At 32.6% G+C, this 27,945-nt stretch overlaps 4 protein-coding genes across 4 annotated transcripts; 2 read left to right on the forward strand and 2 right to left on the reverse strand.

Annotated features, from left to right (window-relative positions):
• Positions 1-1,041: 1,041 nt before the first annotated feature.
• LOC107865991 (high-affinity nitrate transporter 3.2-like) lies at positions 1,042-2,578 on the reverse strand. The gene is made up of 2 exons (XM_016712174.2): positions 2,279-2,578; positions 1,042-1,721 (listed from the first exon to the last, which is right to left on the reverse strand). Exons 1-2 carry the CDS (start codon positions 2,406-2,408, stop codon positions 1,243-1,245), a joined length of 609 nt encoding a protein of 202 aa, XP_016567660.1. The 5' UTR covers positions 2,409-2,578; the 3' UTR covers positions 1,042-1,242.
• A 7,425-nt stretch (positions 2,579-10,003) lies between these two features.
• On the forward strand, positions 10,004-15,510 carry LOC107865990. Its single transcript, XM_016712173.2, has 9 exons — positions 10,004-10,480; positions 11,336-12,021; positions 12,129-12,340; positions 13,060-13,140; positions 13,223-13,309; positions 13,398-13,530; positions 13,623-13,694; positions 13,850-13,978; positions 14,420-15,510. Exons 1-9 carry the CDS (start codon positions 10,062-10,064, stop codon positions 14,536-14,538), a joined length of 1,938 nt encoding a protein of 645 aa, XP_016567659.2. The 5' UTR covers positions 10,004-10,061; the 3' UTR covers positions 14,539-15,510.
• A 998-nt stretch (positions 15,511-16,508) lies between these two features.
• On the reverse strand, positions 16,509-17,468 carry LOC107864882. The gene has a single exon (XM_016711289.2). It carries the CDS (start codon positions 17,466-17,468, stop codon positions 16,509-16,511), a length of 960 nt encoding a protein of 319 aa, XP_016566775.2.
• Positions 17,469-25,722: 8,254 nt separating this feature from the next.
• On the forward strand, positions 25,723-27,526 carry LOC107862596 (probable serine/threonine-protein kinase WNK3; the record flags this gene model as incomplete). Its single annotated transcript, XM_047409681.1, is given in 5 exon segments — positions 25,723-26,344; positions 26,545-26,582; positions 26,709-26,936; positions 27,043-27,266; positions 27,369-27,526. Coding segments are annotated over 5 exon segments (741 nt in total), but the record flags the coding sequence as incomplete, so codon positions are not given.
• Between the last annotated feature and the right edge of the window lie 419 nt (positions 27,527-27,945).

Below are 27,945 nucleotides of genomic sequence, written 5' to 3' on the forward strand. Positions count from 1 at the left end.
GTAACTAGAAAAATATATAATACTAGAACATAAAAGAGAGATGAAGGTGGTTGAAATGGAGGCACGTTTCGGGAGTTTTATGTGATAAGAAGGTGCCCCCGAAGCTTAAAGGTAAGTTCTACAGGGTGGCAGTCCGACCGACTATGTTGTATGGAGCGACGTGTTGGCCAGTTAAGAACTATCACATCCAAAAGTTGAAGGTGGCGGAGATGAGAATGTTTCGTTGGATCTGTGGTCATACCAAGAAAGATAGAGTGAGGAATGAAATTATTCGGAAGAAGGTGGGAGTGGCTTCGGTGGAGGACAAGATGCGAGAAGTGAGGTTACGTTGGTTCGGGCATGTGATAAGGAGGGGCTCCGATGCTCCAATGCAGAGGTGCGAGACACTGGCAATGCATGATTTTAGGCGGGGTAAAGGTAGGCCGAAGAAATATTAGAGGGAGGTGATTGGGCATGATATAGAGCAGTTATAGCTTATGGAGGACATGACCCTTGATAGGAAGGTGTGGAGGACGTGGATTAGGGTAGAGGGTTAAGGGTTGGGAGTGCGTCGGTAACAGTAGAGGAACATTCTTTATTTGTGTCTGAAGTTTCTTGTTCGTGGTGTTGAGTGAGAGCTATGGTTTCGGATGGCTAGTTTTTAGTATTATCTTGTGGCTAGCGGTGTTAGTATATTTTGCATATTGTACTAGTTTATATGCATTTATGTTTTGTGTTTGGTATAATGTTATCAGTCCTAAGCCGGGGGTCTATCGGAAATAGCCTTTCTACTTCACCCGAGGTAATGGTATGATTTGCGTACACTCTACTCTCCTCAAACTCCACTATATGAGAATACATTGAATATGTTATTGTTGTTGTATAAAAGAGAGATGATAACAAACAACCTTAAACTTAAAACATAATTTTATATAAACCTATTGCTCGTAAAAGGTGCACTATTATCAATTCGAATTCAACACAAACATTTAATGTTGTATTGAGTTGCTTTGCTAATAGGAGTATTGGCCATTCATAACATAATATGCATTTCCGAGAAGATGACAAAAATAAGGGGGAGCAGGTTCATTTAATCACAGCGGCTTTGTTTACACGTACGGAAGTTTATCTCTTCCTAGTTGACTTTCATTTAATTGTATTGTTACAAGTTCCTACGTTACATAAAAAGTCTACGTACGATACAATAGAAAATAAAGGAGATTATTTAATTTCCTTCTCATCATCACATCATCATGATCATGATCATTTACTTGCCTTGGCATTTCTCTTCTCCATGTAGAAGAATCCAAAGAGGGAGACAACAGCAAAAGCAGAGAAGACAACAGAACAAATATCCAAAGTGGCATGTCGTCCGCTAATTGCTTGGATGTCGAAAAGGTTGTTTACCTTCTTGTCATCAGTGTTCTGTCCATAACCAATTTCATGACCATCACCATTCAAAATATAGGCTCTAACAAAGAAAGTACCTGTTGGAACATCCCTCTCAATTGTCCAATTGAATTTGTTGTTGGAGGACTTGTATGGCGTGGAGTCAACTTCGAACTGACAGGTCTTGTCCTTTTTGAGATGGTCTTCTGTTTTCCTCCACGCACGATCCTTTTGGCTAATCGGAGCGTAACATAGCTTCAGTTTAATCGTCTTGTAGGCTGAGTCTGTCCCTGCTGGAAATATCTTGTTCAAGAACCAGTCGATTTCCAGGGTGTCCTCCCCAGCCATCAATACTGAAAAGATGTTATTTAAGAGGTTACTGTACTAATAATAAATAATAATAAGTCAGTAACATGTTAAGTTAATGTTACTCATGGCGTATATAACTTAAATCTGACTAACTGATTTGTTAATCAAACAATTAGCTCTATATATCAAACACATGATTTAAATGGCTTTAATCAATTTCATGAGGAATAAAAATGAAGATAAAACGACAATTACTACAAGACAACTAATGGAATAACCTCAAACTTAGTGATTGATCACCACTCACTAGCAATTTTAGTTGATATTTTCCTTCTTCCAAAACAAATACTAGTACACTTAGCTTGCTAATGCTAAGAAATATGTCCCCAAAGATACAAGATTTTAATGGTAAAACTTTACTCGTATCAAGTAATAAGTGAATGGACATACAAGTGATACACTAGTATCATTAATTATCTGTAAAAAAAAAAGTCTTGAACTGTAGTTCTACGGGAATAGTTAGTGCAAGAGGGATGCAACTACATATAAGTAAAAAATTATTTGTCAAATCTTAAAAAAAAAAAAGTGCAACTGAACATACCTCCTGATCTGTGTTTAACAGTCACCTCAAGACTCTTCTTGAGGGAAGAGAACAAAATCTCAGCATCACAAGCAGCAAGCAATGAACATGAAATAAGGGTAGCCACAAAAATAGCAGTGTTACTTGTCATCTTGCCTATTATAATCTGCTCACAGCCTCTTAAACTTCTTTCGTAATTACTTAAGAGAAAGAAAACTAGAATGTAACATCCCTACTAACAATGGGCTTTATATAGACTTCTTGATATTTGCCACACAAAAGGAGGTCATTTCTCAAAGAAAGTTTTAAAACACCTCCCCTCCCCCAATCTTTAGTTGTTTACATTTCTATTTTGTAATATTCAATAATTCTTATTCAATTTGTAAACTTAATAAATAATTTACTTATTTTTACTTTTGGTATTAAATACAATATATCAATTATTGAAGAAAAAATATTATTATATTTAAAAAGTAATTTAATAAAATATGTGTCAAATCAAAAAAAAAAACTATTTATGAACGGAGGAAGTAAAAAAGAAAAAGTCAAACATAAACCAATTGTCACCTAGCTAGCTCTCTGGCCATCCGATCCACAAGGGATAAAAACAATTAAAATAAGACAATGACGTCATTTTTTGACATATATTTACTATTTTTTTGTTTTAATTTGTTTATTTAATTTTAACGTAATACAGAGTCAAAGTAAATTAAAAAAAAAAATGAATCGTGTGTTTTTAAACTATATACTAAAGTGACTTTTAATCCATGTGATTTTAAAAAAGTTATTTAAAAATTTAGAATTAAAGAGTTTGTCAAAAAAAAGAGATACATTTTCTTTTAAATATATCTATAATCTATATCTATAATCTGTAATATATTAAAAAAATGATTTGAACTTTTTGTCCTTTATTAAAACACCCCACAATAGACAAAATCGTCTTTTCTCTTTTTAAAAAAAAATAATTATCATTAAATTATTATTTAAATATTTAGAATATAAAAAAATAAGAAAGAATCACATAACTAAAAGGATTAAAATTTAATATGGTAGTTTTTTAATTAGGAATCCTACACAAATTTTTAGGAAAAAAACTATCCTTGAAAAGGAAAAAAAAAACAAAATTAAGAATCAAACGTTTTTTTTTGTTGGTAAGAATAACCAAACATTATAGTTAAGAAAAAGACATGAAAGAAATGGTACCAATTTATTGATGAAAAAATTTAATTTATTAATGGAAAAACTTTAGGAACCAAAATATACTTTATTTAAAAACATATGTATGGAAAGAAAAAAATATATTTTATTCACTTCACATAAAAATTCATAATATTTAACACTTCTAAATAAAATAGCATTTTACCTTATATAAAAAAAGAATGTCTACAATTTTATTTACGTAGTTATTTGATCAAATTTTACTAGAAAAATATCTTCTACTACTATATTTCCTTCTTATTCTTAGTTTTGTTTTGATTTTCATTGATGATTAATTAATTTTCTTTTTGGATTCTTTAAGTTTTTCTAGCCTTCTTCGTTATATGAAGTTCCTTTTAAATTTTTGCTTATATGAAATTATTTTAATTATAAATAAATCATGATACTTAGCATATCATCATTATGTTTATTCATATACTTTAATAATTTTTTTTATTCTTTTTTTGGAAGTTCCAATTGTTATCATACATACAAAATATGATCAAACACTCTTTCCAAAGATAATTTTAGTTTCTATTATCAATTAAAATAACTTTCTCTAATAAATGTTGCTTTGCAGCTTATAAGCATGTTTTTTAATTCAAAATTGGGATATACCTCCTTTTTAATATCTATTTTTTTTTCAATTTTCTTTGTATATAGGCCAAAGTTAGAGTCTTTTCATGGATTTATTTATTTTAAAGTTAATTGATATTTTTTGATAATTTTATTTTTTGTATATTGTTTTATTGATTGACTCGAGATATTCGTATAGAACACATTTCAAGCATTTAAAAATAAATATTTAATTATGACACTAATATTTAGAGCTTATATGTACTAATTTTTTATATTCATTATTTACGAAAAGTAAATATATATTTTTGATAAGTAATACCTTTTTAATATAAAAAGTAAATATATGTAAACATGACTAATCATAATTATTCCTTTAAAATATAGTTAGTTTTACTTTTTTTGGGGGGGGCCATTTTATTTAAATAAAAAATAACATACAAAGTTGAAACAAAAAAGCAAAACGTCTTGAAAAGAAAATGAAACAAAAAGATAGAAAAAAAAATTGTGCGTTTATATTGGAATCCATATTATTTTAGTATTGATAGATAATTTATGAAATAAAAATAAAAATCTATTATATTTAGATAATTTATTTATTTTTAATTTTGTGGACTTTTAAATCAATTAGAATTTTATTTTACATATAAAAAGAATCTATAATTTTATTTAAATAATGTTTTGATCAAACTTTAATAAAGAAAAGCTGCCACTTCTTCTACTATATTTTTTTTATTTATTTTGATTATGATTGAAGTCGTATTCTTTCATTCATTATCATCAGTGATAAGTTTAAAGATTGTATATGAATTATACGTAAACAACAATTGACAATGGCTTATTCCCTTTTAATAATTTCTTGTGTTAATTGGATAAGACAAACTTGTTGTTGCCGAGTGAAGTAGCTGTAAAAATCAAATGTTTATCTTACCTAAAAATTTAAATTTATATTACGAAAATGATGCTTCTCTTTTAGGTTGCCACAAGTTTTACTCCTTTCTAAGGTATTCCATCATCGATTGATTTATAGTTCGGTATTATGCATTATCGATTCGTTTTATTAGTTTTTAATTTCTAAACATATTAAATCGATAACCACCACTTGGTGGAAATATACTGGGTATGTTGTTGTTGTACTAAATCGATAACCAAATCAATAAGATATTTCTTATCAATGTGGGTCCTCAACGGTTAGATTTTTTAGATAATCGATAAAAAAGTGCTCATTTATATACACGATATGAAAATGCTCATATAGTCAAAGACTATGATATTGATTTATATGAAAGTAATTTAATATTACGTTTATATAGTATAATTTTATATCATTTCAATTTCTTCTCATAGCTTTATTAGTATTAAGTAATGTGACACGCGTGCTTCTTCTCATAGTTTTATTAGTATTAATTAACGTGACACACGTACAAAGCACGTACACTTGATTAGTTAAAAAGGAAATTACATAAACAAATTAAAACGGAAGGATTATAAGTTTTATATAGTAATAAAATAGCAATTAGATGTGTGACTTGGCCCTAAGGCACGTTCAAAGGGTAAGTTTGTGACGTTTTACAGACTAATAAATTTGTAATTTTGGACAAGAGCTTAATTAGACGCGTTGACCTTGGTTTAGATGAATATATATTTGTTGGAATTTATAATTCTTTCCAAGTAGTAATAATAATATCCACTATGATCTTGCAACACGTGCATTCGATATGATCATTTTAAGCTTATTAAAAATAACTTGGGTTAAGAGGTTTGTCCCCTAATGGTTTGGAAAGACCCAAAACAAGAAAATGATCAAGTGATTAAGAGGATGGTTTGATCTATGAGCTGATGCAGAAGGTGGGTTAGGCATATAGTATATGTAATGAGAAATCGCTAATCGTATGTTTAGTCTATGATAATTGAGCTTATATTATTTATATGCCATCTACTGGTTGGCCTCATCATTTCTTTAAACTAATATTATTCGAGTTTGGCTTCAGAGGTTTACTTCTATTTAAAACAACGTGTCTATTACCTTTCGATAATTATTAATCTTCATATTTATACCAGTTACCTAGGCTAGAAAGTCAGCGCTAAATACGGCTTCTACGAAGAAAGTTTATTATATTTAACATAAAGTAGTTCAAGTTGGGTGTTAATAGTGTGCACAAATAGATATAATGTAAATCTTGAATTGATATAAATATCTATGGATAATTTTTTATCTACATAGATCTGAAGGCTACCAGATAGATTAGTGACGCCAAAGTATAAGAAAACATGAAATTAGCTATAATATTTATCGACAACTTTTAGCTAATTATTGAAATTTCTTATAGTCCATGCTAATTTATAGCTAAATGAAATTAGCATGAGTTTTTTTTTCTTTAGCTATGAAATTCTGTTTGTTACTAATTTCTTATTTTCTAATAGTGCAAAAAACCTGTATTCGTAGAACAACATCCACCATCAAAACTGACTAGAAAAGATTTGCTAGTTACGATGCTCAAGATTATTTTCTAGCTGTGGAACTTATTTGCAATAATCTGAAAATAAAATATTCCATTTTACTGTATTTGAATTGAGGCGAATCTAGAATTTTAAGTTTGTGGATTATTTGAGCAAAATAAAAATTCAAAAATAATTTGAAGGAATATAATATGCATATTTTTATCAGAGATATGACAAAAATAATAGGGGAGCAGCAGGTTCATGTATCGCAGCGACTTTCAGTACACGTACGGAAGCTTATCTCTTTCTCTTCGACTTTTAATTATGTTTTTACACTAATTAAATATAATACAAATTCCTAAATAGAATTCTTGGGTAACATGTGCATTCTCTTTGCAGGAGGGGTTGTTTCAATTGTAAGCACTTTCTACCTTAATTTTTATGTATTCGAACCATTAAGAGAGCAAAATGATGATAGTTATTTGGAGGAGTGAGGGAAAAATGCATCTGTTTTTTATTTGATTATTTTTTAAAAATTTTTGCTTAAAAAAATTAAACCAAGAAATCTAGATTAACGATTGAGTATTACAAAAGCGCTTACCGTTGATGTTTATGCTTACATTTTTTATATTGAGTAGATTAGCTTTTGATTGCAGATATTGTATATGTACCTGTTTCCAAATTTTTTTAAAAAGTGAAAGAAATAAATTATAATCACAAATAACAATATAAAGAAACAATAATTTTATGGATAAACGATGTGAGTACAAATCTGTTCCTCTCCTGATTCTTCTCTCTCGATTTTCTCCTTAATTTGAGGGTTCAGTAGCATATTTCTCAAATGTAAGAAGATTTGGATATGAATTTCTCTGTAATTCGAGGGTCGTTAGTAGCGTATTTTTCGAACGTAAGAACATTTAAATTTGATCTCCATGAAAGGAATGTAAGAAGATTTGGATTCAAATTTCTCCGTAATTTGAGGTCCGTTAGTGACGTATTTCTCGAACGTAGGAACATTTAAATTTGATCTTCATGAAAGGAGGGTTTGTGTATCTTCATCCCTTCATGAATATTTATTGGGATATCGAAGATCTTGATCTTTTATGAATATCCATGAATTTATTGGGACTTTTGGAGATGCCAGATATTTGCCCCCCTTTATATATAAGCCTAATTTAGGATTTATGTAAAGTAGCTATTAAGCTAGATTTAGAGTAAAGTAACCTCCAATAACTCTAACCTAATTGAACTTTTTTTTATAGAGTCCACAAAATTTCAATGTCTACAATACCAAAAATAAGTGTTGCGTTTGAAGTTTTATATTCTTGAAATTCAACTGTTTAAGCACATGTAACTGAAATTCAAATAATTTTGCTTAAATAAGCTATATGTGTTGAATTCAATCATTTTTACTTGATTGTAATTTTTCTGACAAAAGTGAGGCTTTATCAAACCAAATACCGCATAGCTGAAGTTGTTCCGAATTGCGTAGAGTAGACACACAAAAAGCTTTGAAAAGTAGGTATAAGTTAAACTAAAAATTACACAAATACACAACTTATGTTTCTAATATTACAAAAAATTTCAACTCTCTAAATATATTACAAAAATCTCAATATATACATAAAATGTTATGTATATGTATATTAATAGAGAGAGAATAAAGTAATTAAAAAGTAGGATATGTGTAATTACTTCCAAGATAGGTATACAGTGTCCAAATTAGAAAACCCATGAATCTTTACAACAAAATGCCAAATAAATTGGGCTTTCCCATAACCCAGCTCAAACAAAGTGCTGGCTAAGAGGCCCATACTTTACTGCTTCATCCTCTTGCCCAATTAAGTCCAAAGTTGGTTATCCTATTGCTTCCACTAAATTCTGATGATATTCAAGTTACTAATTCTGGGAAAGTAGTTCCAGCAGTATACTCCATTGAGTGCATATATGTTTGGCTCATCATTAGTGTTAAATCCCCGCGCTCTGATCATTAGCGTGTATATTTCAATCATAGTATCCGATCGACCAATTTGCATAGCCTATATTTAAGGCTTTAAGCTATATCTAGCCGTGTGCAAAAATCGAATCGATCGATAAATTGAACCGATAAAAATAATAATGGATTATTGGTATTGGGTTATTGGGTTAACGGTTTCTTATTGGTTTTCTAAAAAATTTTATTGGGTAAACAGTTCGATTTCGGTTTTAGCTTACTGACCCAATAAGGATACACTAAATTATTATTTTATATCCCTATTTATGTTATATATATAAATCTCTCTCTATATATATATTTATTATATTCACTGATTACAAAGTATTAACCTATTCAGGGCAACAAAGGCACAATATAAAACTCGGCTATTATCGTATTGAAAAGCTTGAAGCATTTATAGCTTTCAATAATTACGATTCAATTTTTTTTCGCACTAACATTCAGTTTAAGTTTGAAGATTTTTGTAAACTAAAATACATTGCATAGGATTTTGGCGATAACTAAGATTTCGTTTTTTATGTTAGTTGTTACTATTTCTATTGTATAAGTATTTTCTTATTGGTTAAACCGAAAATCGAACCGTTAAGGACCAAAAATCAATAAACCGAAACCGATAAGAAAATATCTTATGGGTTGGTTATTGGTTTTACATATTTAAAAATCGAAAATCGATAAATCAAACCAATAACACATAAAACCGAACCGAACTGATCGATGCACACCCCTAGCTATATCTGTATCTACCTGAGAATTAAATTTATCTTTATGTAATTTTTGTTTTTCTCTACCATCAACATTAATTTATCTAAACTCTTTTCAAAGTTTCTTTATTTGAGGTTAGTTATCTAAATTTTAAGTCATTTGGTAATGTGATATAAAAGATAATAATCCTTAAATAAAATTTGAGATGAACTTTATTTATACGTTTGATTTGAAGTATTAACTAATTTTGAGATTATTTTATAACCCACGTGGAGGGTGGGATTAATAATCTCGTGGAATATTCTGGCTGAGCCGCCTAAGTGACATCCAATATTCACATCAAGGTGATATTGGTATGGCTCTTCTTTGACGATGTAAGGACCCATGTTTTTTCCTCAAAATACACATCATCTGTTCTAATTTTGATGAATAGAGTTACCTAGTACACGTTGTTGATAGAAGGTGGTAGATATTTCGTGAAATTAGTTGAGGTACACGAAAGGTCTAAACACCACAATCAAAAAAAAAAAAAAAAACTCTTTGGTTTTGCTAGCTTGTATGGTGTATTACTAATTAAGATCTCCCAGCCATAAGTAACTGTTACTAGCTAGTTATATAGAAATGGACAGGAAGGAATTTATCATTTTTTGCAACTTCCTGGAATTCGCCTATATATTTGACAGGGCAAACCTCCAAAGAAGCGGATTTTCACAAGGCTACACCAAGAAAAGACAACGTTTGTGCCGGCCAAATGTTACTACAACATTTTCTAATCATTTATTTTAGCTATGTTTCTACAATGTTGTCTTTCTCACCTCCTCTATGTTCAGCTAAGATTTTCCTGCATTTCCATTAGTTCTGGAGATTCGCTTCCCCTAGTAGAATTGCGCGATGGAGAAGAGATTCAACAGGAACCTGTCAAACGAAAGCAGAGGATCCTCAAAGAGCTTGCAGAGGATAATAGCAGAGAACAGAAAGCCTGCTAGTCCTGTCCCTGACTTGACTGATTTTATGAATGACATGTTTTTCGGGACACCAGGTCCGGATAAAAGATCGTATAATCTGAAGGGAATTAACACTAATTCGATGGACGATGATGATGATTTCGACTCGAGTACAAGGAGTGTTAGCAGCAGATTAACTCAGGAGTGGCTTCAGGAAGCTAAGCAAATGGTAGCTTCATCTCCTGGTCGTGGAAGTGAGTCACCCCCAAGGCGGCTAGTGACTTCCCCTAGGTTTGCAACATCTCATGCTAGGATTGCAGAGTCTCATACTGAAGGCAGAGATCCCCTATCTAGATCTGCTAGAAGGTATTTAAAGCCTAAGTTGCTCAGATTCTTCAAAAAATGTACTACTTTTGAAAGATCCGACACACACCATATGACATTTTTGAAGAGTCCGAACAACAAAGTTTAAAGTTCTTTCTCGCTCCCTCTTTTTTTTTTTTTTTCGTACAATCAAATATTGCATTGTACAGACTATGATCAAAGTACAACAAATGAAAAGGAAATCAACAAATATTACCAGCAAACTTAACAAGTTTGTACCAAAGTACAGAAAAGATACATGGTAACTTAATATTATACTCCCTCTAGTACATATTAAGTGAATTTTTGGGGGTAATGCGCACCCCTTAAGAAAAACACAATTTAAATATTACTTTCACTGTTACCCTTTTTATTATTTTCAAACTATTCTTAAAAGTAGGGAAGGGGAGCCTTAGAATAACCGGTAAAGTTGCCTCCATGGGTTCAAGTCAGTGCATCGGGCTGTCCTTTATTCTTAAAAGTAGGAAAGTCATGAATATGACTTTATAAGTAGTGTAACTTATCACCTAGAAAAGGTAAAGTAATAGTTAACCTCACTAAAACAAAGGGCAAAAATGAAAAAAAAAGTATCATAAGTTCACTTAATATGGATTAGAAGGAGTACTTCCTTAATAACCAATCTTGAAGACATTTTCTTCTGTTTATGATCGCTAAGTATGCAACATGTGTCAAAAACTAGTGTATTAAAAGTTAAACACATCTAGTTGATTAGATGGTGATAATTCCGATAGGACAAGGGAGCATTTGATGGTTGACCTAATTAGCTTCGAGTTATGTTTTATAATACATATATAGATGGTGATACTTTACAATAGATTTGCTTTGCTGGAAAAACAGGCATAGATCAGTAGTGGGGATCAGTGAAGAAATCCTCTCAAAAACAGCAAAACACAACCGCAACAAATCAGAACTGTCTAACAATCCTCCTTCAGCTAGCACATCAAACGTTCATGATTGGATCTCGGACAACTTCAAACCTCCAAATGATGGGCCCACATTCGAGCCCACTTCTCTCAAGCCCAACAATGAGCAGCAACCCCCGCTCACCCTCCCACCCCGCCAATCAATCAGTCGTCGAACGCGGTTCCATACAAACTCCAATGCACCTCAGCCACAGTCTAACAACTCTCCAAAACGAACATTCAAAATTCCCGCCACTGTCTCAACGGACAATGTATCACACTTTTTAGATGACAAGCCACTTTCTCCACCCAAAAATCTCATTGAATCTGCTCATCGGAGATCGATTTCATCGACTACATGCTCGATCCCTGACGATCGGATCCTTTCGCCTCCGAGGAATTTAGTAGAGTCAGCTCATCGTAGAACTATCTCCGCATCCACGTCTGCTTTCGAGAAGGTTTTGCAGAAGAACGATGTGGATAGGGATAAAGTCAAGGAGGAAGATTTGAAGAGTCAGGTATTGAATCGGTTTTTGATGGAGCAGAGAGACAAAATTAACGACATTTTTTGTGGGAAGATAAAAGGGAAAGCCAAAATTGTGCTCTCTGGACCTTCCAACAGTTGAGTTAATTCCAGCTGATATTTTTTTTTTCCAATTTTGATAGATAAATCGTGTGTTTTGGCTTTTGGTTTCGGTTAATTCACTGAGTGAATTGAAATATTGTAGGTACAAGCTCAATGGTGGCAGCAATTTGCTATGCTTGGTTGTTGGAAAATAGGACGAGGGCTAATGAGCAAGAAGGAGGAGATGCGGATACAATTCAAGTGGTGGTTCCTGTGATGAATATGACAAGAGGGAAAACGTTGAAGCAGCGTCAAGCGCCACGACTTTTTCACCTTGTTGGTCTTGATACCAAATCACTGCTCTTTTCTGATGAGGTATTGTACTAGTAGCAAGATCTTGAGACTCTTTGATATGAAGTTAATTTTCCTTTGTTGTCAAGTTTGCAGCCATGCTATGTGCTTCAACATTGATGTATTGTACTTTGTGAACTGTGAACATGATCGAAAAAACTTAATCAAACCTAAAGATTAATCTCAAATTTTATGTGTCAGAGTGGTTAGAATCTCGCAGTCGCTGCGGAATGGACTGGTGGTCTGCTTATATGGACTTAAACAATAGGCATAAGTGTCATATCGTTACATGATATGAGCCAGGTCCATCCCTGTTTAGGCTCCCAGTCTCGTCCACGGTCTAGTTGGGCCTAGGCGCGAAGTGGGTATTAGAGTGGGTTAGAGTTCCACATTGGCTGGGGAATAGATGGTAGTTTGTTTAGATGGATTTGAACAATCCTCCTCTCATATTTGAACAATCCTCCTCTCATGAGCTAGCGTTTAGGGTTAAGTTAAGCCCGGGTGCCATATCTTTATGCTATGTATCTTTAGGAGACACAATTCGACAATCTTTAGCGAGTTATATATATCATGTTTGTCCATTGATTTCTAGATTAGTGTGCTCCTACTTTTTAAGACTGCAATCAAAGATCGAATTAGTACTATGTCAGAATAGATCTTGAAAGCTATATCATTTGTAAGTGATTTTGGACTGTTTCCTTTGATGAGCTAATGCTGACTTTTTTTAATTTGGTTTTGAGCAGGTTGATTTGGAAACACTGCTGTTGGCTAAGCAGCTAAGCATCCTTGTAGTTGGGGAAGACATACTCAAAACTAACGGAGAGGTACTTACAGTGTGCTCTCCGACAAAAGATATAACTTGGTGAAGCTCTCTAATTTTTCTCCTATCATTTGTCATATATGCAGGCAGTATCAGGGTGCACTGTTCTTACGGACAATTATTGCGAGGATGCTTATGACCTACTTCAAACGCCTATGTTGAAAAAACTTCTGGTACTAAATAAGTTACTACTTCATTTCTCACTTTAACACTATAATCAGATGAGAAACACTCTCAGTACTCTGACAATCTACTTCCCAGCTTGCAAGCATACTTTTAGACACACAAAACTTAAGTGCATCTTCTAAGGTGTCGATGACAAGAGATGTAGAAGCAGTTCAGCTGCTTTCAGTTGGCTCAGGCCCTAATTACAGGAACACGTTTTTTGACCAACGTATGTTTTTCCATAGCAGCCATTATTGTATTATCATCACATATTCACAACATTTTTGCCATAAGAATTGAAGTTTATGGTTTTCCTTGCAGTAATGCAAGATCCTAAGGATGATAGTTTCAGTGAAGGTATGAGGCAGAGTTATGGAAATTCACCCATTGAGAGTAAGTTCAACGTTGTCAAATCTTAGTGATTCTTTTGCCTACTTGGAATCAAACTACTGTTTAGCGTTAGCTTTATTTTCACTTGACATGATGTTTGTCTAACACTCACTGGTGTGTTGCATACCCCACGATTGAATTACCTCTGATGATTGCAGGTAGCAATAAATATAAATCACATCAGATCTTGGAGAGGAATTCCATTCCTCAAGAAAATACACCAAGTTCAGATAAGACATCTAAGGATGTGAAGAATGGGAAGACAAATAGAGTGTCTCCAAAGACAGGTACTTTACTTCAGATAACCATCTGCACTTCATGTTCATTAGTTGAATTAATTGTCATGCACAAAGATCATCATCTTCTAGCCTTGGTCAATAAACTTCTCATCATGGTCATGTAGAATTAATTTGTCTTAACATAACCTGTAAAGTTTCTATGATATGTGTACATTCTCTGCAACAGTACCTTATAAGGTAACGCGTTAATACCCCCACAAAATCAAATAAGTTATTTCCAATTCATTGATGTGGAGGACTTATCCATGTGCTTATAAGTTGCACGGATAGGATATGAGACACATTTTGGGTACTAATCTCCCTGCAATAGCAAGAAACCAAAACATTAAAGATAAAAAGTTAGTGTTATACATGAATGCTGGTGCAAAGATTAATACATTGTCAACATTTCAAGGATCAATTGGCCTAATCGTTTTTGTTTCCTGCTAGGTAAACCTACAGTATCACCTATACAGGCTCTTCCAGCATCACCTGCAAAGCCAGCCGATGCTTCTCGTGGCAAGAACAAGACCTTCTTCTTAGCAAAGTGGTTTGGCTTTGGGAAGTGAGTTACTAAATCTGTTATAATATGAGTAATTTCGATCATCCAGTGTTCAAATTTAGCAAGCCGATGGGAAGTAAATTTTGTTTCTTTTTTTTTTTAAAAAAAAAAAGAAAAACTTACAACATTAACAGGGAATTTTCCAAATGTTTGGAGAGCTGTTTTGGTTGTTGGTCTTATTTAATTAATTTTTTTGTGTCCGGGTCAGGGTGCTTCCACATGCTAGTGATGCTATAATGTTTTTACATTTGGGATTGTATTTCATTGATTTTTTTCTCATGTTAAATTTATGTTGACCTTGTAATCCATATGGTAGAAATAATCTACATGTGATTTTATGCGAGATATAATTTGAAATAAGGACAAGAACACCTAAAATTTACATATATATACTACTTTTTTCCGAATTACAAGTATACTAGCTAGTAATGTTAATTCTGAATTCTTCTATCACAATCTTTACGCCATCTTTCAGCACATAGTTATGCATTCCCTGATAGGTCCTGAACTATAATTTGTGCATAACTAGTGTGATTACTTCATCAACTGAACTACCCTACTTATGCTCAATTCTCCGCTACATAAATGATTATCATACCAGTGAAGTAGGCAAATATCGTACAACAATCAGAGGATTGCATAAACATACCAGGCATTTGTCTAGCTTTATTTTTCACTTAACATTATCTCTGGCTCTCTGCGGAAAATTTATGAGATTGATAGTTACTGCTGGGTTAAAAGAACACATGTTGCTCTAATTTATGAACTAGTACTATCTACTTTGAACATGGAATCTTTCCAGTTATTGTAATTTGTGTACCATGAAAACATTAGATCTTTATGTAATCCGATTTTTTTCCATGAATATGCTTGATGTTCAAGAATATTTTCTTCCTTGAATAAGAGCCAGTTTGATTAATTCCAATTTCCAACTCAACATCTCTATTCACACTTGTATATCTTCATTTATTTCATTCTTTTTAACAGTTATGTCAAAAAGCTCTATCCAGCCATAAATAATACTACAATGCCATAGCCAAAATATCTTTTGATAAAATTTTCTTGGCCAAACTTGTCAGTATGTTATAAATCAAACTTATCGATAGGCTAACCTTAAATAGGATAGTAGCCAGACTGTAGAAAAGCTATGATGTGAAGTCTCCAGCACATCTTGTTAATTTTATTGGCCTGAGCCAATAAATTTCTGGTAGAACTGTTTAATATTAAACTTCCCATCCCTTATTATTTGTCTTGTCTTATCTTCAGAGGTTTCTCATTTTGAACTCCACCTCTGCCCACTCCCTTTTTAGAAAATATGAGAAATTAATGATAATCAAATCATTGCACAATAAATTTTCTAAAGGAAGAGAAAAGTACTTTGCAATATTATATAGTTAAGATGTTGGTTTATTTCAGTATGGATTGAGGATATTGCTATAGACTTGTCAACTTAGTAGTTAGCTGAAAGTAAGCAAAATCCTTGTCATTTTTCTTGAAATAGGAACTCACATAGTTCATTTTAGTTCAGTTAGTTATACCAAATGCAGAAATACAGTGAACCAAAATGTATTCAATATTTTCCTGTATATATAGAATTTAGAAGACAAAATAATTGCTCACTTATCAAAAACCAGAGTTGAGAAAGAGGAAAACTGTGGGAGAAAATGAACATAGAGATGCTTCTTGATTGGGAAAATAATTGGGCATGTTATGTTATCCAATCTGTCTTTGTCCAATTATGCCCATTTCTTTTTCATAAACAGCTGTAACTACCTTGCAGCCACAATATGCTAATTAGGGCCCCCCAATTGTTTCCATGTGCCTTGCTCTTTTCCTCTCTCAGCTGTCAACCCAATCTCCTTCCTAATTAGGCCATGACATGAGTCTCATTTTTTTCTCTTTCAACCATTATGTTTTTTTAATCTGCTTTTAATGATGATAGATACAACAAACCAATATTCACTCAATGTAACTTCCTCATTCTACCTTCCAAGCATAAAGAAACAGGCAAAAATCTGAAGAGTTGCTTGAATTTAACCCCTCTATTGACCCTGAGCTGCCTGTTTGGGATGACAATGGAGTTGATGTCGATGAGGAGAATGGCGGTGATGATAATTCGGATACTGATGAAGGGGATGTCGATAACAGAACTGGCTTGAAAATGAACAAAGCATGCCTTAAACCAGGATTGAAAATCCAGTCATGAACATCCCAATAAACTTCTATCCTCACTTTGTTGAGATGAATCGATTCGTTCCCTCTGAATTTCCACTGCAAATGCTTCACATGAATGAACAATTTCCCATCTATCCTTATCTCCATTTCTGGATCAACCCCATCGATAGGAACCCCGCTACTGTTAATCCTGTTCTTGCACTCAATAGAGATCTCATGCATTCTTCCCTTGTCATGGAACTTAACTCTTGTTGAGAACTTCTTCTTGCCAAAAATGTGTTCTTTTCTTGATACAAGAATTGGTTCAATAAGTGCTGGCCTGCAGCCTGTCTTTCTATAAGCATCTTTCTTCAAATCACCAAGAAGCAGAATAACTTCCTCATCACAAACAACTGCTACATAGTACTCTGAGCTTGGTTCTGTCTCCCCATTAAATTTAGCAGCCTTAAGATCCCAGAATATGTCCACTGGCTTACTGTCCACAAGAAAATGCTTTGAACCTTGTTTCCTCCAGAAGTACCATGGCTTTAGCTCCACCTTGCAAGTATACTGGCCATCTCCACTTGACCCTTCTACTGACACTGATAAACCATGGAGCAACAAGTTCTTGCACCAAGTAACTGTGATTAACCTACGCTGATCAGCGATTTTTGTCCGATAAACGGACATAAAAATGCTTTGCCCTGACCTAGTTACTGCAGCATGATCATCTGTGAACTTTTCCCCTGGTGAGAAGCAAGCAGGGATTGAATCTTGCATCATTTAGGTGTTGTAATATTGATTGGCTTCTTTGACTTATCTCACAGAGCCTATCTAATAGGATAAGAAAAGTAGTAGTATAGTTTTTAGGAGGATAAATTATTTTGAATGAGTATTGACGTAGGGAAAGAATCCGAAATATTAAAAGTTTGGAGTCACAGATGCCGCCAGAGGTGATCTTGGCAGCATTGATGAAATACAATAGTAAAAAAAAAAAATATATGTATCTGAACTGGCAAATAGATGGCAGATGAATGAGAGTGAGTGAAAGAGCAACCCCTTTTATATTCAATTATCTAATGTTTATCTTTCCTGTCTTTTTTTCCATTTTTCTATTTGGCTTTAAAGGAGTCGTGACGTAACTGGTAAAGTTAGTATCATGTGATTAGGAGGCCACAGGTTCGAGCCGTGGAAATAGTCTCTTGTAGAAATACAAGATAAAGTTGTGTACAACAGATCCTTGTGGTTCTATCCTTGGTGTTTTTTTGTGTGTTTGGCTTTCTTTAAATAGTTGACATATTTCATTTTTTGAGATTCAATTTTGACTAATTCTCAGGATTAAATTAGATTAGATTAATTCAATATTTTTAAATTAAAATTTAGATATTCTAAAACTATATGAAAGTACTATAAGTTGCAAAGTTTTTTTTTTCTAATATGATTAAAAATATATTAAAATATTAATTAAAATTTATTTCTTTTAAAAAAAAAAAAAAGCAAACATGTCAACTATCTTGGTTATACCCCATTTCCTTTATAAATGCTTTTCAAAAAGACAACTTTTTTGAACCCATGGTAGACTTGATTATGTCACAGTTAAAAACACTCATTTCCATGCAAGGGTGAAAAAGCAGAGAAGTTTTCTTCACCAGATCTTAAGTTAGTAGATCTTTATGCACACAATGACCAGTCAAAACCAAAATATGGGGTTCCCAATGAATGGTTCTTCACATTCTTTTACACTTCCTTTGAGACGTATTATTGGAATTTGATTTTATTGGAATATAATCAAGATTACTATGTAATATTCCTTAGTATCAAATTATTTGTTGTAATTTTAATAATAATTATATCAACTTATTTGTCATTTTAGCAGTTCAGTACAAAATTAATTATTTTCTTTCTGTTTTACCTTTTGTAGTAGTTGTTCTTGAAGAATACAAACAAACACCTCAATTATGGAGAAATGACACATATAGAGTAAATAGTTAACGGAGAGAGATTGTATTTTAAGATATAAATAAGGGTATGTTTTCATATAGAAACGGGTTTTTTAGTTTCTAGTCAAATTTGGTTTTTACAATTATAAGGAGTTATAAAGATATGATATTCAAGTCTAATACAACTTCAAAAACTCGCCCATGAAGGAGGTATTGTCTAAATCTATGAAAGTAGATCGTCAGTTCATTCTCCAACCAATAATGTCGACTCCAACCCACTCTAACAAGAGTGTTGCTGCCTAATATCTCATATCTAATGAGATTTACTAAGCCTATGAGTGGTTGATTAGACCCTCCTCTCCCTCCGCTCTTGTTTGCTAGACTAGAACTCTTCTACATCCACTTGTCCTAAATTATTAATTATTAAGGTATTATTATTTGAACCATTCATAGTTTGAAGAAGTTTGTTGCAAGATGAAAGTGGAATAGGAGAGGAATCTAGCTAGGGGACTGAAACAAAGCAGAATGATTCAGTGTAATTAGGTGAAAGTGTTTTCAGATCCGGTCCAACTCAAATCTTTTTTTGTTCCTTGGCTTCAAGACAAAAGGAAAATGGGAGCAAGATAACAAATAGACTGCTCATCATGTGTGTTGGATCTGTATTCAAAAGGGAATCATGATTCATGAATTTTTAAGGATTTGAGGGGAGTTTGGTTTTAGTACAAGTTCCAAGATTTTTATAGTAATAATATAGTACAAATAATACAGTAACACTTGTATACTTGGATTAATTAAAACTTAAACACACCACCTAATCATTATATTTCCCCATAAAACGTGATTATTGTTCAAATAAATTACCCAGCTTTGAACTGTCATGGTGGCCTTTTATCAACTCTTGTATTTAATAGTGAAATATTTGGTTGGATAGCCTAAAATATTGCTCCCTTTCAGCCTTTTTGGTCCAAAGGTATTGACACTCTTTTTTCTCCCCCCAATTCCACTCCAACTACTATATAAGAAGACATAATTCTTAATTCCTTAACCACAAGGGTTGTGTGGTAGTTCAGCACCTCATCCCTTAAACAAGAGGTTGGGGTCCCCACCTCTGGTGAATGGAGAAAACTCTATGGCCAGTTCGCTACTGCTCTATGGCCAGTTCGCTACTGCTTAGTGTGCTCTGACCGTGGAATTGAGGATTAGTCTCACGGCTGCCGGCTGATACTTGGAAAACCAAAAAAAAAAATAAAAAAAATTCTTAATTCCTTATTAAAGGCATGCAGAACTAAAGGTAATTTAGTTAAATATTTTATGATTAATACTGTGAAAAGATTTTTTAATAGGTGAATCTAAACTACTTGTGAAAAGGACCGAAGGGAGTATGAACTATGAAAAGGTGAATCGAATGGTAAAGGGTATATAAATACTTTGTTTTTCTTTTGACCCCTAATTTAATATGTAGAGAAGAGAAAAAATTGTTGTGTAAAGGGAAGTAACTGAAAATACTCAACAACATTATAAGTGTCAAAAACGGTTAATAACTACTCTAACCAAAGTCGTGATACAGGACATTACCCATAAGGGTGACTGAGTTGATTGAGTAGGTGATTTCTTCTCAAGATCAAAACCCTTTGCATGCTTATTTGGTCGAGTTAGTCACACAAGGCTTGTTGCTAGTTCGATTTACCTCTCATGTGTAGTTTGCAGAAAGTTATACTGGAGTAGGATTTGGTTTATCTTGTGCACACCCGAGTCGCAGTGGGATGTGGGTTCTCTTGTCAAAAAGAAAAGGTCATACACGACATTAGCCAAACAAAGAGGTCGTTACAGCCAACAAAGCTTTTCAAGACAAGACATTAAAGCAATTTCACCATATTTCCAATAACTTTACTTGCTTCTATTGGCTATACCTTGTTTGGGCAATTAGAAATTTAAAGAAAACACTCAAATGCTACTTAACAACATATTGAGTGTGGAAATTTGCAAGTATAAAGCAATATCTGAAAGTTGGGCCTAAGTAAAAAGTCCAACCAACAAACAAGATCTGTGAGGCCATGTAAGCCCATATCTAATACCAAGAACATTGACCCAATTCACATGGGCCAACATCTCACTGAGATGGAATGATGTTTGGCCCATTTATGTCAAAGATCATTTGATCAGCTTGCACAACGAAAAAAATTAGGGGTCATTTGGTAGGAGGGATGAGACAAAATGCATGGAATAATTCATTCTGGGATTAGTTATCTCGAAATTATAGTGTTTTTCTTATCCTCCTTGAGGGTGGGATTAATAACCCCGAAATAGCTAATTTCGGGATTAATAATGTCAGGATTGCCTCGTGCCGTACAGGAAAGTGCTTCCTTTTTCACAAACCCTTTTTTGTTTGTTCAGGTTCAAATACATAGAGAAATACTTACAATCCAGTAGAAGTAGAAGTCATTGTCAACTTCATAATTTGTTTTTTAGAATGATTAGGAAGGGACAACACGTGCATACATAACAAGTTGAATTTGATCAAATGAACTTTTAAACACGTCTCAATCCAATATAGGAAAAGATTATTGTATACAATAGTTAATGGGAATCAATAGGTTGCGGTAATTATCAGGAGATCCAAAAACGAAACAGCCACATGTAGTGTTGCGTAATACATGTTGGAACAAGTTCCTCCTCTAATAGCTACAACAAAATGGCCTACCTCATTTAATTTCCTTCCTACGGATATATGACTTTAATTTGTGCGGCGAATTATTCCATTATATGATAATGACTTCCATATAATTATATTCCCCATAAAACTATGCCTTTTTATTTCATCACAATGATATTTCCCCCACGCAAAACCACCCCACCTGAACTGAATTACGTGAAAGGCTATCAACATCTTCAACAAAGGGGATAGAGAGGAAAAACCATAAAAGTAGACTATTGATCATTTTTAAAGGAGTAACGCCTTTTCTTTGGTTAAACTTATATATATATATATATATGTTGTTCGAAATTCACTAATCCGACTAATTCAAATTCAAGTCATGTGTGAATCATTTAAAGGGAAGCTCGATCTCTCTACTAGGAATTTCTCCAATTCAGTGCTCGAACTCGACTTGAGACCTCCTTTTAGGGACATCATCTCACTACCATTCTCGATGGTAGTAACAACATTTTCATCATATATAACTTAATTTAAAAAAAAAAAAAAAAAAAAAAAGTGAAGTTGTGGAACTTTTATTTATGCACAGCTAGTAATTCTTTAGTTCAAATTATGTACTGTAGTATTTATTAGCTACATATTCAGATTTATGATAAAATCTACTATTTATTTTCAAAAGAGAAAGAATGAATGTAATAATTTATTTTAAAATTATGATTTATTCTCATTCACATAGTGTCGGTGAATTAATTCCTATATGAGAAAAGCCATGTGGTAACAGCTCTTATTAGTTGTGAGCATTTATCTCATGAGTAAACATTCTTTTTTTAAAGAAAAAATAAAAACTATAATTGAAAAGAGGTGTTGAAACAACTGGGAATATGAAGCAATACTGAAAATCCAGTAAAGAAAACGTCAATACAATACAAACTCAAATCATTTTGGTTAGCACATGCCAATGTTCCCTGCTTTCCCTATTCTAATTTACTACTCCACTTTGGCCAAGCATTAATTGTTTTGTTACATTAATTATTCATCAATCATCACAACCTGCATTGGTTACTAGTTATAATTACGAGCTAAGTTGAGATTAGTTAACGTCTAATAGTAGTTAATTAATAATGGTTATGCGATAGTAAAAGGATCGTGCTCTTGACATATATATACTCATCGATTTGATATAAACACAGAGTTTGTGTAAGTTTTTTCCTCATATTTTGAGTTAATCTTATAAAGAAAAGGAAATTAGACTGCTAGAGTACACTATTAATAAAATTGTTTTAGATGTGATTTGCACTTCTACCCCTATTTTTCATTGGTTTTTAATTTATGTCTCTCATAACAAATAATTTTTTCATGGAGTATAAGTTTATATTTTCGTATTATAATATTCTACAAGTTATGCCTGGGCATGACATCAGTTTTTAAAGAACTTACGTTCCACTAAGCATAAGTTTGATTGTTAAAGGACAAAAAATAAAAAGCAACTTATTTGGAGGACAAAAATTAAAGACCAACTCATTTGAATGATAAAATGTGCAGTCTAATTCATGATTTTTTTACCTGGTTCAATTACTCAATAAAATAATGGATTAACAAGAAAAAGGTGCTCGATTAAATGAAACGACTGATTATTTTGTAGCGTTTAATAACCCTAATTTTTTGCAAGCTATCTACAATATCATATTGGTAGAGATGATTATCCCTAATTGCCTAAAGAAATGGAATTTTTTAGCATAGTGATCTAAGCTAAATGACATATTTGTCGTTCTCCAATTTAAATCAAATATATAGCTTTCATGTCTAAATTATGTTCATATTAAATCTTTTTGTAATGCACGTATGTTCGTGGAAAATTTCATTATTAGTTTACAAGTTGGCCATATTCCTTCCAAAGTTTGCATGACCCCATAATATAATTGGTGCTCTACATACACAAGTTGAAGAATTTGTCAAACTTGATCAAATATCCATTACTAGCATCTAATGTTAAAAAGAATAAAAAAGTAGTTTCTGAGCGTTAACCACCTACGCACGTAATTCCAATAAGAATATATTTTTATTTTAATGCGAGATATTTTATGTGTCTAGTTACCTTATATTATCCTTCTTTTCAAAGTTCTATTGTGAAGATTAATAAACTTCTTTTCATATAATAACCTACTAAATTTAAGTGCATCAGACTTTTATTGCTACACAGAAAATATAGTAATATGTTTATTTAAAAATTATTTTATTTTTAAAATATATATGTCATATAATAAATAATTTGCAAGTAATATATGTTACTTCCTCTATTCCAATTTATACGATATTGATAAAATTTGAAAAGTAAAACAAATATTTTATACATTTCTTAAATATTTTAATTTACTAAATTATGATTTATGTTACTGTTCATGAAATTTTTAAATAATATATCCCAATTTATATTGCACTGATAGAATTTTGAGCCAACAAACAAATTTTCATGCGTCTCCAAATAATTTAAATTATTAATTATTGTAATTTATAAGACTTTAACGCAATTCTTAATCATATAACATAAATTTTTTAAAAAATTAATTAAATTTAAAAAATATGAAATTACAAAAATACACTCAATAAAAAATAGACATGACAACCGCTAACCAACATGACTAAAGTGCGGTCATTTGTTTTTTATATAATCCGTGTAGGTTAACGAGAAATTTGAGTTTTATTGTCCAATAATTTTTCAAAGTTCTCTTTTCATGTACTAATATATAATTGGGCACTTCTCAAAAGGGATGGATTAGTGTAACTTGACAGATTATACAATTAAACTAATAATAAATTAATATAGGATTGGAGTTGTTTTATCCTAAATCAGAAATAACGATTGGATTTGGATAAGGAAATCAAGGGCACGTGAATTATAATGGACAAAATATTATATTCTTGTTACTATATATCTTGCTAGAGAAAATAGTTAGAGGAATAATATGCAAGAATTGCAAATTTAAAATAATAAAATAAAGAAGAAAGCAATTCTTATTGAACGTTCTCGGACAAATTATCCAGGAACATCATCGAAAAACAAGAATTTTAAAGTTATTAAGTTACAACTGTTAAAATAGTATAGCAACTATGATGAAAATTTGCGATGCCTTGAAAATAAGGAGAAGTATATCTATATTCTAAATCCTAAATAATGCTCTCCATGATTCAAACCCCTCTTAATGAACACTATATGCTGTTATGATCTCAATAATAGTCGACCAAATGTAATTGTTTGGAATAAGTCAGGAATAACAAGCAAATAGAAACGTGCGACATTGAGAATAAAGAATCGAGATTACTCTAGTTTAAATAAGGCGCAAGAATCGTTATGTTGCCACATGACAAGGAGGTTATATATATATATACAGATTTCTGACTCTGATACCACTTGTTATGATCTCAATAGGGATCTAAAGTAAATCGCAATGATTAAACACACAAGAATATTTTGAGAATTTTTTGGTTTTCTCATAAATGGAAAAATGGACAATGAAACTCGATTACAATGAAATGAAAACTACAATTAATGAAAACTAATTAAATGATCCATCATAGCCACGATAACCTGTAGAATTAGATGAGGAAAGAATTTAGAAGGAGATCGAAGAGAAGAGGAAGTTAGATTTTAGATGACGAGAGAAGTGAATTGGGAGGGAAAAGAAGAACACAGAGAGGAATTGATTTACCAGATTTCTATTATGTCCTTCTCTCTCCTCTAATATGTATATATAACCACCTTGCCACGTGGCATCATCACGACCCTTGCGTCTTATTTAAACTAGAGTAATCTCAGCCCTTTATTCTCAATCTCGCATGTTTCTATTTATTTTCTATTTCTGACTTAATCCAAACAACTATATTTGATCGACTATTATTGAGATCATAACATACGCACATTGAAATCGTTAAATATGTCCAGGGAATTATGATTTTTTTTGAAAACAGTTACTCGTGAAGTTTGTCCGAATTGACCATTGATAAACTTTATTTTCGGTCTAATCACTTTGGGGCTAGATGGACTTGCGGGATCGTTTGATAGAAGGAATAAGAAAAATAATTATGGGATAAAGTTTGGGATTAACTTTATCCCATGTTTGATATCGAGTATTACTTAATTTTAAGATTATTTTATCTACTAAAATAGTGAAATTACAATCTCATGAAAAAGGAGGGATAAAACAGTTCTATGGTATATCTTAGTTATCCTGTCTACTAAACGTAGCATTCTTCCGAGCCTTTAATGGATAGGAACAATTTATCTAGTGCAATGTTATGATTTTTAAGTTGGATTTGATTAGATTTTGATTGCCACATGTTTTTATTTTCCTTCGTTTGTCCTATCTTACTTTTATATCAAACATAATTATCAAATCATCTTATTTTTTACCCCAAAAGTACAAAGTAAAAAAAACAATACTACACTTTTTGGCACTTAGCCAGGGACAGTAAACAATTACTTGGCTGGATTAGCGATATGTTTCCTTAAAAGCTCCACAAGTGTGTAGATACCCCTATTTTAAAAATTCCGAAAATCCAAGAGCCAAGTCCATTGACTTCCATAATTATCTAGAGTTTTTTTTTGTTCATAAACTTTGAGAGTTGACTATTACAAAAATTGAAAAAAAGTGTAGCGTCCGTCGGTGAGAGTGAGTTAACCGGATTCCCTCCGTTTATACGTTTCACAATCCGAAATCATAACCACCTTCTTCTTCTTCTTCCCTTTTCCTTTTTTTCTCATCCCTCACCCTCTCCTTTCCTTTTTTCAATTTACACGTAAAGTCCATAAAATATACTCTGTATTTTGCCTACGTCAACCACATACTAATCAAAGTTTGTTGCTTTTATATTGTTGACAATTGTGCTTTTGCAGTATTGAATTGAGGAAAATCCTTTTTTGAGTGATCTGAATCTATTGAAGAAGGTAGGGTTGTGAATTTTTTGTGTGATTTAGAATGCAGCAGGATTCGGCGTTGGAGCAGGAACCGGATGATTCTGAAGCTGAGCCCGAATTCGTTGAGCTAGATCCTACTGGTCGTTACGGTCGGGTCTGTTCATTGTAAACTCTGTTTTTTTGAAGTTTAATTTTATATAAATTTTGGATATTTATCTGCTTTGCTGCTACTTCTTATTACTAAATTGGTGATAATATTGTTACATTTTACTGGTAAATTTTCGTGTTTTTTTTTTGGTTGCATTGTTATTGTGAATTTGAGTTTAAGGAGTTGATTTGTGTTGTGTTATGCAGTACAAAGAGGTTCTGGGAAAAGGAGCTTTTAAGAAAGTGTATCCTTTTATCAAACACCTTTAAATGTATTTGAATTGTTTGGCATTCTACTACTTTTTTCTCTCCCTTTTAACGTTTGTTTCGATCTATTTTGTCAATTCTTTGACTTAGTATTCGGGGAATAGATATCGAGCGTTTGATGAATTGGAGGGAATAGAAGTAGCTTGGAACCAGGTTAAAGTTGTTGATCTATTGAGGAATGCTGTGGACTTAGAGCGTCTTTACTCTGAAGTTCATTTGCTTAAAACCCTCAAGCACAAGAATATCATCAAATTTTACAATTCTTGGGTTGATACAAAGACTGAGAATATCAACATTATTACTGAAATATTCACTTCTGGGACTTTAAGACAGTATGTGATAGTTGTGTTTTCTTGTTCTTCTCTTCTGGCTTTTGCTAAACACCACCTACTTCGGAAAGGTTGTATTATGAGCTGCTCATTGTGTATGTATATGCAGATACCGCAAAAAACATAAGAAGGTTGATTTGCGAGCACTCAAGAATTGGTCTCGACAGATATTGGAGGGGCTGTCATATCTACATGGTCACGACCCTCCTGTTATTCATCGAGATCTTAAGTGTGATAATCTTTTCGTCAATGGTAACCAAGGGGAGGTGAAAATCGGTGACTTGGGCCTTGCAGCAATTCTTCGTAAGGCTCGTTCAGCTCATAGTGTCATTGGTGAGGTCTTAGTCCACTTTGATAACTTTTGCATCTAGACTGCTATTGTTAGTGTCATTCAGATGATTTTTTTTACCCATGTAATTCTATATTTAATCTCAGGTACTCCAGAATTCATGGCACCAGAGCTTTATGAGGAGGAATATAATGAGCTAGTAGATATCTATGCTTTTGGCATGTGCTTGCTGGAGCTGGTGACTTTTGAGTATCCATATTGTGAGTGCGCAAATGCTGCCCAGATATATAAGAAAGTGACAGCAGTAAGAATTCATGTCTTTCTTGCCATTTATTATGTTTTCTGTTTCCTTGTGATCTCAAACTCTACTATTACATGCTTCCTAGAGTAGAAATAAGAACTGCATATATGGCTGTCTGGTTTCCAACATTTTGGTTCTTAAACTGCCGAGACTGAAAAACCAAAGGCGACTAAGCATGCATGAGTTAGGTTCAATTTTGATTCTACTCATTTTGGTTTGTTTAAATGTGTTTGATAATACAGTAAATTCGGTCAATTCTGAGCTCGTTGGAATCAGCAATACGAATCCTCTTTATATTCCACTATATTCTGATCCATTTCTTTCCGACACTGTTACCAACTTTTCTCAAGTAACTTTAAGAAGTTTCTAAAATTAGAGTTTCTCTAGATCTTGCACTTATCCCTACCCAGATCTAGTGTAGT

Source organism: Capsicum annuum, chromosome 3, assembly GCF_002878395.1.
Source record: "Capsicum annuum cultivar UCD-10X-F1 chromosome 3, UCD10Xv1.1, whole genome shotgun sequence".
NCBI classification, from domain to species: Eukaryota; Viridiplantae; Streptophyta; class Magnoliopsida; order Solanales; family Solanaceae; genus Capsicum; species Capsicum annuum.

Bases quoted from the DNA above. Each gene is read 5' to 3' on its own strand.
- LOC107865990 (XM_016712173.2), top strand. From the start codon at position 10,062: ATGGAGAAGAGATTCAACAGGAACCTGTCAAACGAAAGCAGAGGATCC. The intron at 12,341-13,059 runs GTATTGTACTAG...GGTTTTGAGCAG, and splicing joins CACTGCTCTTTTCTGATGAG to GTTGATTTGGAAACACTGCT. The intron at 13,141-13,222 runs GTACTTACAGTG...TCATATATGCAG, and splicing joins TACTCAAAACTAACGGAGAG to GCAGTATCAGGGTGCACTGT.
- LOC107865991 (XM_016712174.2), bottom strand. From the start codon at position 2,408: ATGACAAGTAACACTGCTATTTTTGTGGCTACCCTTATTTCATGTTCA. The intron at 1,722-2,278 runs GTATGTTCAGTT...ACATCTTTTCAG, and splicing joins TGTTAAACACAGATCAGGAG to TATTGATGGCTGGGGAGGAC.
- LOC107864882 (XM_016711289.2), bottom strand. From the start codon at position 17,468: ATGATGCAAGATTCAATCCCTGCTTGCTTCTCACCAGGGGAAAAGTTC.